Here is a 13,800-nt window from a genome sequence, read left to right on the forward strand (position 1 = left end):
TTTCTTCTCCACTTAATTCAAGAACTATCAACACTTGGAAATCACAAGCTTGTCCTTTCCTTCCCCTTTATTTCCACACCCAAAATACCTCAATCCCCTCTATCACAAACTACACAGCTGACTGGCAGCAATTCTGGGGAAACGGGTAGACTTGTTTCTCCTTCTAAGGCACAGAAAACAGAATCTTGCATCTCATGCTTCACAAAACACTTTAGAGATAAACACAAAGAGACCTGGAGATCTTGCCATGCTCTGTCTACACCAAACTACTCATCCAAGACAGCACCTGGCAAAGCTGACCTGGTATTTCCACAGATCATAGAATGCTTCGAGTTGGAAGGGACTTCAAAGCTCATCCAGTTCCACCCCTGCCATGGGCAGGGACACCTCCCACTGGATCAGGGGCTCCAAGCCCCATCCAACCTGACCTTGAACCCCTCCAGGGATGAGGCAGCCACCACTGCTCTGGGCAACCAGGGCCAGGGCCTCCCCACCCTCACAGCCAAACATTTCTTCCTGAGATCTCATCTCGATCTCCCCTCTTGCAGCCCAAAACTGTTCCCCCTTGTCCTATCCCTGCCCTCCGTGATCAAGAGCTCCTCCCCAGCTTCCCTGGAGCTCCTTTCAGCACTGGAAGCCGCTCTAAGGTCTCCCCAAAGCTTTCTCTCCTCCAGGCTGAACAACCCTAACTCTCCTGTCCTTGTACAGCAGGTTCTCCAGCCCTCGGATCATCTCCATGGCCTCCTCTGGACTCACTCTAATAGACCCACGTGCTTCTCGTGCTGAGGAAGGAGATCACTGCTGCACAGGACACTTCTGTGCTTTACGAAATAACATATAAATTCATAGCTTTGCCTCTTCTCTTGCACCTCCCATTCCAAATAGGACAGGATCGACAGCTGGAAGGACAACAGGGATTTAATGCTGTAAAATCAGTGGGTTTGGTCCCTCAGATACACCACTGGAAGCTCGAGCTCTGACCTGAGCAAGGACCACACGTGAATAACTACAAAGCAGAGGTCCTGGGTTCTGCACCGAGCTCTTCTGGAGGGAAACCCAAGATCCTGGTTACAAAACCCAACGTGCGTAACAACACTCAGAACCCATTACACGCCACTTACTCATCCGAGCAGCCCTTTGGTAAAGGAAGCAAGCACTCAACTTTTACTACAAGGGAAAAAACACCCACCCACTAAAACAAATATCAGAAAGGCAACACTATCAAGGCTGCAGACTCTGCTCAGTAGAGCCCATGTTTCCTTCCCTGATGAGGATTTTAAGCTCCTTGCAGGCAGCAGCATTGACAGTTACAAACCTAAGATGGGGACTAGAACGTACGAGAGAGATTCGTGCAGCTTCCTTGCTCAAAAAAAGAAGCCAAGAAGCTCATTCTTCTAGGCTGGCTTCAGATAAACCAGTGGAAGCTGCCGGCTGTAGCTGCACTGCAGGAAAAAGAGCGTTTGGGAAGGAGGCTGCTGGGAGGAGGGGCCGAGCGGCACATCAGAAATTTCACTCTGACTGCAAAAATAAGCTGCTGTTCTAACCCATCTCAGTAAACCGAGGTGAGTCTGGTTGTTTGGCAGAAAGCAGGTACAGAATGAAAAGGGAGGACGGGAGAAGGAAGCGCTGCTGGCGTTACTACATTCCTGCAAGAGGAGACCTTGCAGAACAGCCAGCTCTGCTACCGCAGCAGCCATTGATTTTTCAGAGGTCGATACTCCACTCCCACAGATCCGCTCGGCAGAAGCTTTAATCACATCTCCTGCTCCTGCCCTGTGCCGCTCTCCTCCATCGCTTCCCCTCCAAATAAAATTTAAAATAAAAAGGGGGAGGAAGGGGGCTCTCCTCCCGCTCCGAACACTGAAAGATTCTGTACTCTCACTCTGTGCGGAGGAGAGATTCGAGCGCTGTGGTTGCAGCACTAAGCACAGACGGAGCAACGTGATTCATCCACAGAACAAGATGTCGCTGAAGGGAAAATCCAGCCTGTGGAAGGCTGGCGTTCCCACTTGGAGAGCACGGAGCGCTGAGGTCTTCTGCAGGACCCTGGGAGCTGCAGCAGCAAAACTCCCCAGAAAAGAGTTATCATTAACCCTCTGAAAGATGCCTGGCTTCTAAAAAGCACTCCTAGGTTTATCTAAATATAGATGCAACACAGTGTTCCAAGCAGGAGCCTCTGAAGTGGCGTTACACTAGGTGACCTGTCAAGGTCCCTTCCAATCCAAAGCGTTCTACGATTCCAAATGTTGGCCTGGCCACCAAGCAGTGGTGTTGGCACCTGAAAGGGTAAACCCTGAGGCTTCAACAGGAACGCTGACCCTAAAATAAGTTGCAGGGAAGAGGCAGGGAGGACCCAAGGGACAATGAGCAGCAACATCACAGCAGCACAGAGACATGGGATAGTTGGGGTTGGAAGGGAGCTCAAAGCCCATCCAGTTCCAACCCCTGCCACAGGCAGGGACACCTCCCACCGGATCAGGGGCTCCAAGCCCCATTCAATTTGGCCTTGAACATCTCCAGGGATGGGGCAGCAATGACTTATCCAGATAACCTGGGCCAGGGCCTCCCCACCCTCACAGGAAAATATTTCTTCCTAAGATCTCACCTCAGTCTCCCCTCTTTCAGTTGAAAACCATTCCCCCTTGTCCTATCCCTGCACTCTCTGGCTGCCCTCAGTAGCACCACTTTCTGGGAGTGTGCTAGGGACACCTGAGGAGAACAGGATCAAAGAGTCGATCGCATTCATCAGGAAGGCTGCTCAGGTATCAGGCCTTGGAAAGGAAAGCGCCTGTGAGGGACTAGCATGGCTCTGAGACAACAGACTACAGTCATTTATTTATTAAAGAGCTCTCTTCCTTCTTCACTTCTCCTCGCTTCACTCTGAAGACAAACTCCGGCTCCTTCGCAATGCTACAATCACCCAAGAGGCAGGAAGCTCCCCTCCTTTTAGCAGTCATAAGGATCTTCCAACTCCCCAACAGTGCTTCCTCTGGAAGGCACTTTCATCTCCAACGTGTTCAACTTAGACTCCAAAGCGTTGAGTTATCTCGGCATGTGATGGTGCCACCATGCCAACCACAGCAGCTTGGGTGGCCAAAGTACCGGAGCAAAGGCAAGAGGCTGAATAATCACAAACTTAGACAGGTGGCTGCTCAGGGCAATGCTCGGAATTTTGAGGCAATTCGGCTTTTGGTACTGTTACCCACCTCTTTACAACAACCAAGTTACAGAATTCCTGAAACAAAGCAGAAGGAGGAAAGATTTTAGGAAAGAATAAGGTTTCTAAGGTACCAGAAATTAACTGGTGGCAGTGGCAGAGGGCTCTGCACAGCCCAGACTGGGCCCAAGTGCTGCAGCCTGATGGATCTGGCAGTCCTTTCACTGGAAAAAGCTGCCAGGGAGAGAGCTGAAAGCTGGCAGCTCCTTTCCAAAGTCCTCCCAAAGCAGGGATGCAGTGATGGAGCAAGCTGAGGGGCTCCAGCTGAGACCCTGGACGCTGCCAGCTGGGGTGGCTCTGGAGAAAACCATTTGTGTGCAAGGATCTGCTTGCAAAAATGCACCTGCTGACCTAGGGAGCATGGAGAAACTGCAAACACATTAGGAAAGAAGTAAGGGAATTCTCCTTTCACCCTTCCTCAGTGCAGAGGAAGAGGTAGCATAACCATGGAAACCTGGCCCACGCCAGACATTGATGTATGCCCAGTGCTACCCCTTGGGCCAGGGTGCCAGAACAGTCAATTCCTAAAAGTTGCTCCCTTCTCCTTTTTTGCCCCCTTCTCCTTTTTTGCCCGCTTGCTCCCTTCTCCTTTCAATACACATTTCTATTTTTTCATGTAAAATCCTATTCAAAACCATAACCAAACCCAGTTACACAACTCCTCCTCCAATTACGCGGCCTTGTTTGAAATCACGGCATGAACTTTGGACCCACAAGGGCGCAGGCACCGGCCCATCCGAGCCGCGCAGCCGCTGCAGGAGGGAGCAGAGTGGCCAAGCCCTGGGCCCCTGCCATGTCCCACATTTGAGCCTCATGTGGAAGCAGTTTTCTCCAGGGCATTTATGATCGTGCACGTCTCCAAGACGAGTCAATCCAGCCCGCCAAAAGGAAAATGATTCCCATAAACCAAAAACTCAGGTGTGGCAGCATTTAACACACATGAAGTGCTGTCAGCTGAAGTTAAACACCTTTGTTTTTCCCTGCGACTGCCCCACGCAGCAGCTGAAGGTCACACCACCACGGGCTTTCCCTCCCTCACATGGTGCAGGACCTCTGGCAGGTTAAGTTTGAATGGAACGGGAAGAGGTCGAGGCTAGTGTGCCCGACAGACTGACAAGAGGCTTCCGCACCATTTCAAGTGTCTCCAATGACACCAAGTCAGCAGCAAAAAGGAAGTGAAAAAGTGATTTCCCTGCTCTACAACAACGAGCTGCTCAAGAGCGAGGGTCACCAGTGAGGTGCGTGCTTCAGCAGCCACGGAGCAAGGAGTGGCTCCGTATTCCCAGGCTGCGGCAGCGCAGGGGATGCGTGTGACGGAGCACACGGCTATTGTTCAGGATCCCAGACCAGAACTGGTCATCCTACAGCAATTTCCTGATTAAACACTGACCCGCCTTCTCACGCCAGCCAGGCTCAAAAGAAAACGAGCCTTATCTCTCTCAAGCAAGTTGCCAGGCACCCCTGCTGCCAACCTCCACACGGAGGTCGCCGTCTTCTTTTTCCGCAGTCTCCATAACCAAAATCGCTCCTAAGGAAACGAAAGGCTGGGGGTTAGGGGAATCTGTGCGAGGCGTGCAGGCAGGAAGCAGAGCTGAGCAGCTCGAGACCAGAATAGAAACAGGAAACGAGCCCGGCATCGAGCATAGCGCAACGCGCTGCCGGCACAGGCTCCTGCGAGGCTGCATCGGCAGCTCCACGCGGCATCATCTCAAAAGGGATGCTGATCGGAGGCAGAGGGCTCCGCGCAGCCCAGATTGGGCTCAGGAGCTGCAGCACGGGGTGGGGAGTTTCCTCCTGGAGCACCGGGGCGGATTAAGCTCCGTTCAAACCCGGAGGAAGGGGCGGGAGGAGAGAAAATTGCCACATGGACAAATAGCTGCGCAACCCAGAGAAGCAGGTTGCAGTGTGAAACACGTCGATGGGGTGGCTTGAAGGTGAGGGTGATTTTGCAAGCAGCAATCTGAGCTCTTCACCACTGGAGAAATTATTAGTAAAATTAAGAATTAAAACACACACACACCCTTCCCAAGAAACCAAACAGAAGTGATGGTCAATATGGCACATACAATGAAAAGCTCTGACAGAGAAGCCTTGGCCAGGAAGAAAATATTTCCAACTCCCAATATTGGCATAATTTGGGATAAACACCTTCCTATCAGCATAAAACACCATTCACTGATCCTGCTAATCCCAGTGTTCCAGGCCCTGGGCTCCCCAGGGCATTTCTCCGCACATCCCTGGTGATGCCCAGGCACCCAGCGTGCAGCCACCCTGCTCTGAAAAGCAACACAGCTCTACTCCCTCTCCAGGCAAGCAATAAGACAAGCTCAAAAGGCCAAATGCAAACCAAACAGAAGCATTCCTATATGGAAAAAGGAAAAAAAAAAAAAAATTTAAAAGGAGCCTGAAGTGACCAGCAAGTTCAACTCGAAATGGTTCTTTTCCCCTCTCCCAAAACAGATAGTCAGAATGATCGATTTTGAGCTCAAATAATATCAAGAAAGGGTTCCTTTCCTGGGCTGCCCCTCCCTCGGCAGCACTCTCAGCTCTCTGCTGTGTTTCTGCCTGTTGCAGCGATTATTTCCAGGTCAGGGCACGCAGCTGACAGAGCTCAACTTTATTCCACTCCAAGAGCACACAAGCTGAAGTGACCACTTTGGAAGAATGGATGATCCAAACGGTGCTCCCCCAACAGCCTCCTGAGTACCCAAATTCAGAACCTACCCGGCTTAAGAAAGGAAGAGGCAACCAAACACAGAAATACCCCACGCTGCTGGGGATATGCACAGGAGGGCTCCTTCTGCACCAGCCAAACCCTGCAGCCTCACCCTTCTCCCTTCCCCACAAAATCCAGTTTTGTTAAACCCATACTGCGAAGATCCAAGACGAGAACATGTTTGGAAGTTAAATCTGGATCAGGAATTTGGCTGCAGTCAGTTATACCCCTTCCAGCCACTGCCAAGACACTTTAAGGCTTGAAAGCAGAGATGAACCCAAGTGAAACACAGCTGGATAAGCAAAAGCATTTTCCAAATAGTGCAAAATACCAAGAGTAAAACAATTCCCAGTCCACATCCAGATGAAAATAAGTTGCCCAGAGAAGGGATGAGGTTTCTCCTTCAGGCCAAAACAAACTAAGGACTTTCTGGGGTGGGAATTCCAAAACTTCCATACAAGCTGCCCCAGTTTGCTTCATTCGCCGCAACAAAAACTCAAAGACAACCTTGCTCTTTCAGGACCCCCCAATAACCCTGTCAGCATCCATCCTTCTGGTTTGGCAAGAATTCCCATTCCATGCAGAACCTTTCCCATTGAAACACCACTGAAAACAACACCTCTTACTAAAGTTTTTTTTCCACAGCAAGGGAAACTTCAGAGGAATCCCAGAAGATGCAGCAAAAAGCAAACATGACCCAGTATTCGCTGGTATCAAATTGGTTTTGCATTATAAACGGCTTTTGGGGCCAGCCTGGATGTCCTAACGCCACAGCCACCAACCTCTGCAGTGGGGAAGGTGGAAACAGCCTGGCAGGGCAACCACTGCCTTGATGCTCTACTCCACATCCCCCTCAAAGACATCAGGAATTCTCACATTCAGTTCCTTCCAGGCAGTCCATAAAAGACAAGGAGACTGGGGTAAGATACGAACCTGTCGCCTGTTCCATAACGAGACACAGAACTCCTCCCAACAAGCCTAGAACTCCAGAGAACTTGGACTGTAAATCAGTTCTGTTGCCAAGCCCAAATGGATGTCCTAGCACTCTGTTTGCTTCCCCTGTATCTTCTGCCAGCGCCTTCCATGTCTAAGCAGAAGGCAATTAATAGCTGGAAATATTTGACTCCTACAGACTCAGAATCCAAGCCTCGAAACGTAAAGGCACCAAATAAACTGGATACGACTCACCAGGAAGAATTCTTTTTGCTAAAGAGAAGAGACTAGGGAATCCCTTGGGAGAAAGATTCTATACTAAGGATTACTGTTCCTCGGTTACACCCAGACACAAAAGAACACACTTCTCCCATACACAACAGCAATCTCAGTTCAGTTGAGCTGCAATCCTGACAGAGCCTCCCTAGGGAACAGCAAATCCTTCCCCTAGCACGTTGCAGGAAAAGAGCTGCAGCCGGGACACTCGCACGGATTCGTTGCTCTTTAAGAGGCACCAGTGAGTTTAAGTTTGCAGCAGCGTTATCCCCAAAAACACAGCAAGGATCATTTTCAGAGAGGGAACAAACGAGGGAGGAAACGTTTCAGCCAGAACAGCCAACAACACCAGCAGAAATGGGAGACCAGACATTTTGCTACTTACAGACAAAGCGTTTGAGAGCTCAGTAATTTGACTCTTCTGCTGTTCAAAGACCGAATATGGGAACATCATTAGGAAAAAGTTTAGTGATTGATACAAAAATCACCACCAGGAAGATACCTGAAGCTACCCACCCAGAACAACCAACGAGAGGTCTCTCAAGCAGATCCTAACAAAACCAGCAAGAGCAGGACCTGAACAACCAGCCACATCCCCATCCAAATCACCAACTCAAGATGGAAAGAGTCCCCCCTTCGTTGCTTAGAACTCCAACATTAATGTTGCTGTACATTATTAACATGTTAAGGCCAAAGACTCGCAAAGGCACCAGGCACATTAATTTAACGCTTCCTAAGAACCTAAAAAGCAGCAATCTCCTTTCCCTGCTGGAGCTGATCCATGTTTAATTAAAGATGATGGATGGCACAATTCACCCCGATTCCAAGATATCCAACGAGCTATTCTGAGGCTTAGAAAAGGGCTAAGAACACCACAAAAAAAATTAAAAGCCCACAAATGAACTGTGCTTCTGTAAGTCATACATAACAGCAGAACAGGGATGAAGGAAGCCTCCTGAGTAGGATAAAACTTTCTAAACCAGACAGACTGAGCAATATAAGGAAGATAAAAACAAATTGATAGCACCCTTCCCCACAGCTCTTTTGTTTCTAAGCATCCACAAGCCAAACTTTGTGAAGAGATCGATGCCTGAAACAGAGCTGGCTGACACACACCTCGGTGGTCACCCCTTCCACGACATCGCCCTCTGATCCATTTCTCCATTTACACACACAGTGTTGGTCTTGTTCTACCAGATCGCAGCTGGAGGGCAAGGAACGATGAAACACGTGCAAGAATAAGGGGGAGCTTCTGCAGAGGGGCTCCTTTTTTTTCCATTTTTGACTTAGTGTGGAAGAGAAGGCCCAAAAGCACAATGGGGCAGGGTGAGCTAAAGAGCATCTGGCTTCTGTCTTTAGGGTCACAGAGATGACCTGAAGGGCTGGAGCACCTCCTGTACAAGGACAGGCTGAGAGCATTGAGGTTGTTCAGCCTGGAGAAGAGAAGGCTCCTGGAAAACCTTAGAGCAGCTTCCAGTACTGAAAGGGGCTCCAGTAAAGCTGGGGAGGGCAGGGATAAAACAAGGGCAAGCAGTTTTAAGCTGAAAACCTGATCTGGTGGGAGGTGTCCTTGCCCATGGTAGGGGTTGGAACTGGATGGACTTTGAGGTCCCTTCCAACCCAAACCATTCCATGATTCTAGGATCCTCAAATGCAAATTATTTGATGATAAAGCCAAGAAAAGAAGATAACTGGAAAGAAAGCCTGTTTGAAACAGAAATAAGCTTTACAGCCAAGCTATTCTAAAAGCTGGACTGATTTTTTTGCAAACATCTATAGCGCGTTACTAAAAACTGGTGGACATTTAAAACATTTAAATTGGATCAGATTCCCTCACTTCCAGGTTCCTTCACCTTTACAGCAGAGATGGCTCTTTTCTTAAACTTCTTGGGAAAACGTGAAAGGGGCCCAATATATTTAACCACAAGGTATAAAACAAACTCCTACTTGGTACTGAGAAGGAGCCACTTCTGCTAAGCAGAGCAACTAATTCCTATAATCTGAGTCAGAGGGCGCTGATTGGTAGGATTCAGGAAAGCTCCATCAACAATGCTGCTGAACAGGACTTCCCACCGTTCTGAGCTAGAGCAATTGCTTCAATTACTTCAGCAGCTTCGCTTTTCCTACGTTCTTCACCAGAAGATGGGTCACATGGAAGAACTTGTGGAGAGGCAGAGTGGAAAGAAACAAGCTATTTAAAAGGATTTTTTTCCCCCAGGCCTCAGAACAAATTAAATCTTTGTAATCAGGGTCCAAAAGGAGGAAGAAAAAAAGAAGGAAAAAGAAAGAAAGAAACAACCCACAACTAGTCCCATTAGGTGGTCAGAACTAGAATCACTTTGTATTTGGGGTGACAATTTGTACCCACACTCTGAAGGAGTGATTTGAAGGGGCTCACAACAAAGCCCTTCTCGCTGCCGAGAACGAAAATAACTTTGCTATGTACACAGCTCGCTCTCCTCTGCCCAATCCAACTGCAGCTCTGAAACCTGAGCCAGTGCTGAAACACAAAAATAAAAGCTCACTCGCTTTCTATGGGTTACTATGAAAGAAAGCAGCAACATCTGAACTCGACAGCTCAAAACTCATCCTCTGAGGCAGAGGCACAGACTAGCTTGTGCAAATCAATCAAACTTTTAATCCTGCTCTGTTTTCTTGGTGAAGTTTCAAGCCACCCAAGTCCCAAACCTGCTAGGCCATCAGGCACCAACCTCGCACCCAGCTGTTCACCGTACACACAGCAAGCAGATTTAGTATGTAAAAGACAACTTAATTCTCCTTCCGCCAAGGAAGGTTCTACCTGGGGCTGATCTTCCTCACCCTGGGTACTAAGAAACTTGTCTTTTTCAACAATTGTTCAGTTAGATTGGGCCAAAGCAGCTGAAACCAGCAGTTCAAGGAACCAACAACACCGACAGAGAAGCACACGGCCACTCGCTACCCACCGTTGCGACACCGGGCAAGGAACCCGAGTGGGACATAAACGAGATGCCATCACCACAGGTCAGGGCCTATTCCAACAGCAGTCAGGTACTTCAGACACTGCAAACAAAGCTCAAACACCCTCTTAGCTCGAACACGCAGACCAGGCCGTTCAGGGTTAAACTTTACTCGCAAATCCATTACTTCTGTAAATTACATTTAATCTCCAGTGGGAAGCCAGAAGCTAATGACTTAGTAAAAAGCACAGGCAGCCTCCATCATTCCCATTTCCATGTAGAATACTACCAGTGCTAATTTATCCTGCTGTGCTTCTGATTGCCCTCGCCCCATTCACTTCTAGATCAGCTCCCCACTCACCGGCAGGCTAGAAGGTCTGGACTGAAGATTCAGGTTCATATCTTCCTGCCCTTTACTGGAAGCCATTGAGGGAGCAGATGACGCCTGGGACCCAAACGAGTCTTGAGACAACTCCTGAAACAGCAAGAAACACAAAAAAAAAAACCACAAATGGGAATAAAATCAAGGCTCTGCTGGAATCTCTCTGGTATATTCTCATGTTGTGGAGGAATTTGCCCAAAACAGGAAATAAGACAGCAAAGAGTTGAAGCCAGCAACGCCTACAGTTCGACAGGAGGACAAACGTCGCCAGACTGCTACCGCGAGGGTCAGGAGCAGAACCCTAAAACGTGACAGAAGGGTAATGCTCTGGATTTCCCTTCTTAAAGATCCTGAAAGACACGGACTGTCCTGGAAGACCGTCCACTTAGCTTCTTGATCTTCTAAGGTCTTACAACAGCTCTGAGCACTTCAGGGCACAAACAAGGCAAGTCGATTAAAACCTCCGTTTTAATCGTGCGTTACAACATCTGCTGAAAGGTCCCAGCTAGGTTTTCACACAACCAGTAAAAACTATTAAAACAGTACTAAGCCTTCTTGAAAATAAGTGCCATTTACATATATACGAAGAAATTCGATTCATTATTTTCTCCTCAATTCCCTGAATTTGCTTTAGGGAGGAGAAAGAAAGCAGCAGAGTTTTACATTTCAGAGCAAAGTCTTCCATCACCATCTCTTTGTTGCTTTGCTGTTGTGCTAATCCAAGCACTTCTGTAGACCACTTGGAGAACTTTCACAGGCCACAACCGTGCCAGTACAAAAATCCTTTAGACTGGTACTGCCAACCGGCAAAATTTACACGACACCAGTCCTCAAAACCGCTGCATCAGCAGGGCTTAACTTGTTACAACCACCACATCTTGGAGATATAGATCTAGACACAACAGAGAAGGCAGCACAGTCATTATCATAATCATTCCAAGCAGCCTGCTGACCCGTAATTCAACTGACTTGAGCGTGCAACAAAAAGGACTTGCCCAAGTTTCTTTAAGAACCCCTTACGGATCGAAACAAAGCAGAGCAGCCCTACCTGAGGAGGGGGGAAGCGCTGCTGGGAGTAGGCAGACTGCTGCTGCTGCGGCTGCGATGGAGGGTATGAGGATGACTGTTGAGCAAGAACTGATGAAGCCGTCTGCTGAGTTTGCTGCTGCTGCTGGTAGGGTGACTGCGACTGTTGCTGCGAGTAGGGAGGCTGGCTCTGAGGATGCTGCTGGGCTGCGGATTGCTGCTGGGGATATGGAGTGGGAGACTGCTGATGGGACGGCTGGGACTGCTGCTGGGAGTAGGCAGGCTGCGATGTCTGCAGCTGCGGAGGCTGAGACTGAGGCTGCTGCTGCTGCTGATACGAAGGCTGAGAGTGAGGGGTCTGGGATGGAGGCTGCTGGGAATATGGAGGCTGCTGCTGCGGATGAGGGCTTTGCTGATTGTAGTACGGAGTCTGGCTTTGCTGCCCATATGCACTGGGGCCCTGCTGTCCATAAGGAGGAATCTGCAGAAGAGGAGGGAAGAATTATATCAGTTATGAAGATACCTTATGTACACACAAGATTACGCTCAAGAAGTGAAACATTCAGATACTGGAGCAGAACAGTTAACTGGGAATGCCACCTCCTACACCAGGAAACCTCCTAGATAACAGCAAAAGCCACCATTATTCTTGACAGTAACAGAACCTCAATAGGCACCCTAACTAAGTTTTTAGTGATGCTTATCTGACCACCCTTCAGTGACAGTCAAAAGGCATCAAAAGGCAAGGCTGCTTGCTCCAAAAAACAAGGCAGCCTTTCGAATCCTGCCCACGGTACAGCAGAAGCCACTTGGATCCAACCTGGAAGCGATTTATTCAGTAAAGTACAGCTCTGTCTTTTACAGAACACAGAGGGAAGAGTATCTTGCTACCCTCACTGTTTGTTTTTCCCTTGTTAGATTCACTGCTCTGCTGCTTTTGGAAGCAAGGATTCCACAGGTCCTCATACACCCATCACCCCTGGATCCAGATGAGGTGCTGTAAAGAAATGTCATTTAACCCAAGGAGCCAACTTCCAACCTGGCTGATGCTGGTCCCTTCAAGCACTTTGCTGCTCTCCCACCCGCCCCTGCTGTGAACAGAGACGACAGAAGCTCAGGTGTTCTACCTGCTGTGCATATGAGAGGCTGCCCATAGTACTCTGTGCCCTGCTTTGCATTCCCATGGGGTATCTCTGAGGCGTCTGTGGCCCGTAGGGCTGTCCTGGATAGCCGTGTCCCTGCTGTGGCCCCGCCTGAGGTCCCTGCTGTTGTGTGTAGGGGTTGGTTCCTCCATACGGCTGAGGCCTCATCTTCCCCATCTGATCCATTGGGCTCGAAGCCTGCAAGGCAAGTTGTGACACGTGATGTACATCCAGCTACACACAGGAATCATTCACAATCTCCCAAAACCCCAGAAGAGAACTTTATAGAATCACAGAATCATCGAATGGTTTGAGTTGGAATTAGATGAGCTTTGAGGTCCCTTCCAACCCAAACCATTCAATGATTCTGTGATTCTATGAATTCTTTTTCACTGAATCAGGTTGCCCAAAGCCCCATCAGCTTAAAACCCTTCCCTCTCACTCATATCCCTGTACTCCCTGATGAAAAGCCCCTCCCCAGCTTTCCTGAAGCCCCTTTCCATACTTGAAGGCACCTACAGCTTCACAGCAGGTTGGTGCAGAGCAGAAGCTCATCTGCCTCGTTTCAGGCATTGAACCCCACAGCCACGTGCTGAATTACAGGATTCCCCCTGCCCTTCTAAACCTACAGACCTTTCACAAAACATGAACAAGAAGTCATTTAATGCTGACATTTCTCCCATGGCCGCAGGACACGCAAGAAGCCGGGAAGGATCATTAAGAAAGATGGATTATCAGTGTGAGTGGCCATTCCCCGTAGTCGGCAGTAGTTTAGTGTCCAGATATTCCACAACAAGGTAAATGTAAGACTGAAAATTTAAATATTCACGAGAAACGCTGCTTCTTTCACGTATAACAAGGTCTCCCAAAACACTACAGGCAGTTAATTTACACTTACACATTTCAATTAACTCATATTGATGCAGTAACACTGGGCAGAGCCACCAACATCCACAGCCTTCCAAGGCTGCAGTTCCATTTTTGCCTTTTTTAATATGTGCTTTGTGTCTGCTGCCTTTTGTAGAATAAAGATTTCTAAATCAAATATCTCCAGATCCATGAAAAAGTAATTTGTCAGCCTTGAAAGCCAGGTCCCTGGGTTTTAGAGCAGGCAGGATGGGATGAGTGAATGAAAGCAACTTTCCAAGGACCTCCTGACCCGCACTACC

At 48.7% G+C, this 13,800-nt stretch overlaps 1 protein-coding gene across 2 annotated transcripts in view; it reads right to left on the bottom strand.

Annotated features, from left to right (window-relative positions):
• The window catches only part of ARID1A (AT-rich interaction domain 1A), a 62,937-nt gene that overhangs the window by 24,573 nt on the left and 24,564 nt on the right, over positions 1-13,800 (bottom strand). For both annotated transcript variants that reach the window (XM_069875531.1, XM_069875530.1), the window contains exons 2-4: positions 12,617-12,829; positions 11,512-11,970; positions 10,443-10,556 (exon numbers count right to left, since the gene is read on the bottom strand). In XM_069875531.1, the coding sequence (XP_069731632.1) occupies positions 10,443-10,556; positions 11,512-11,970; positions 12,617-12,829 (786 nt within the window). The remainder of the gene's footprint in view (positions 1-10,442; positions 10,557-11,511; positions 11,971-12,616; positions 12,830-13,800) is intronic.

Source organism: Phaenicophaeus curvirostris, chromosome 23 (assembly GCF_032191515.1).
Source record: "Phaenicophaeus curvirostris isolate KB17595 chromosome 23, BPBGC_Pcur_1.0, whole genome shotgun sequence".
Lineage (NCBI taxonomy): Eukaryota > Metazoa > Chordata > Aves > Cuculiformes > Cuculidae > Phaenicophaeus > Phaenicophaeus curvirostris.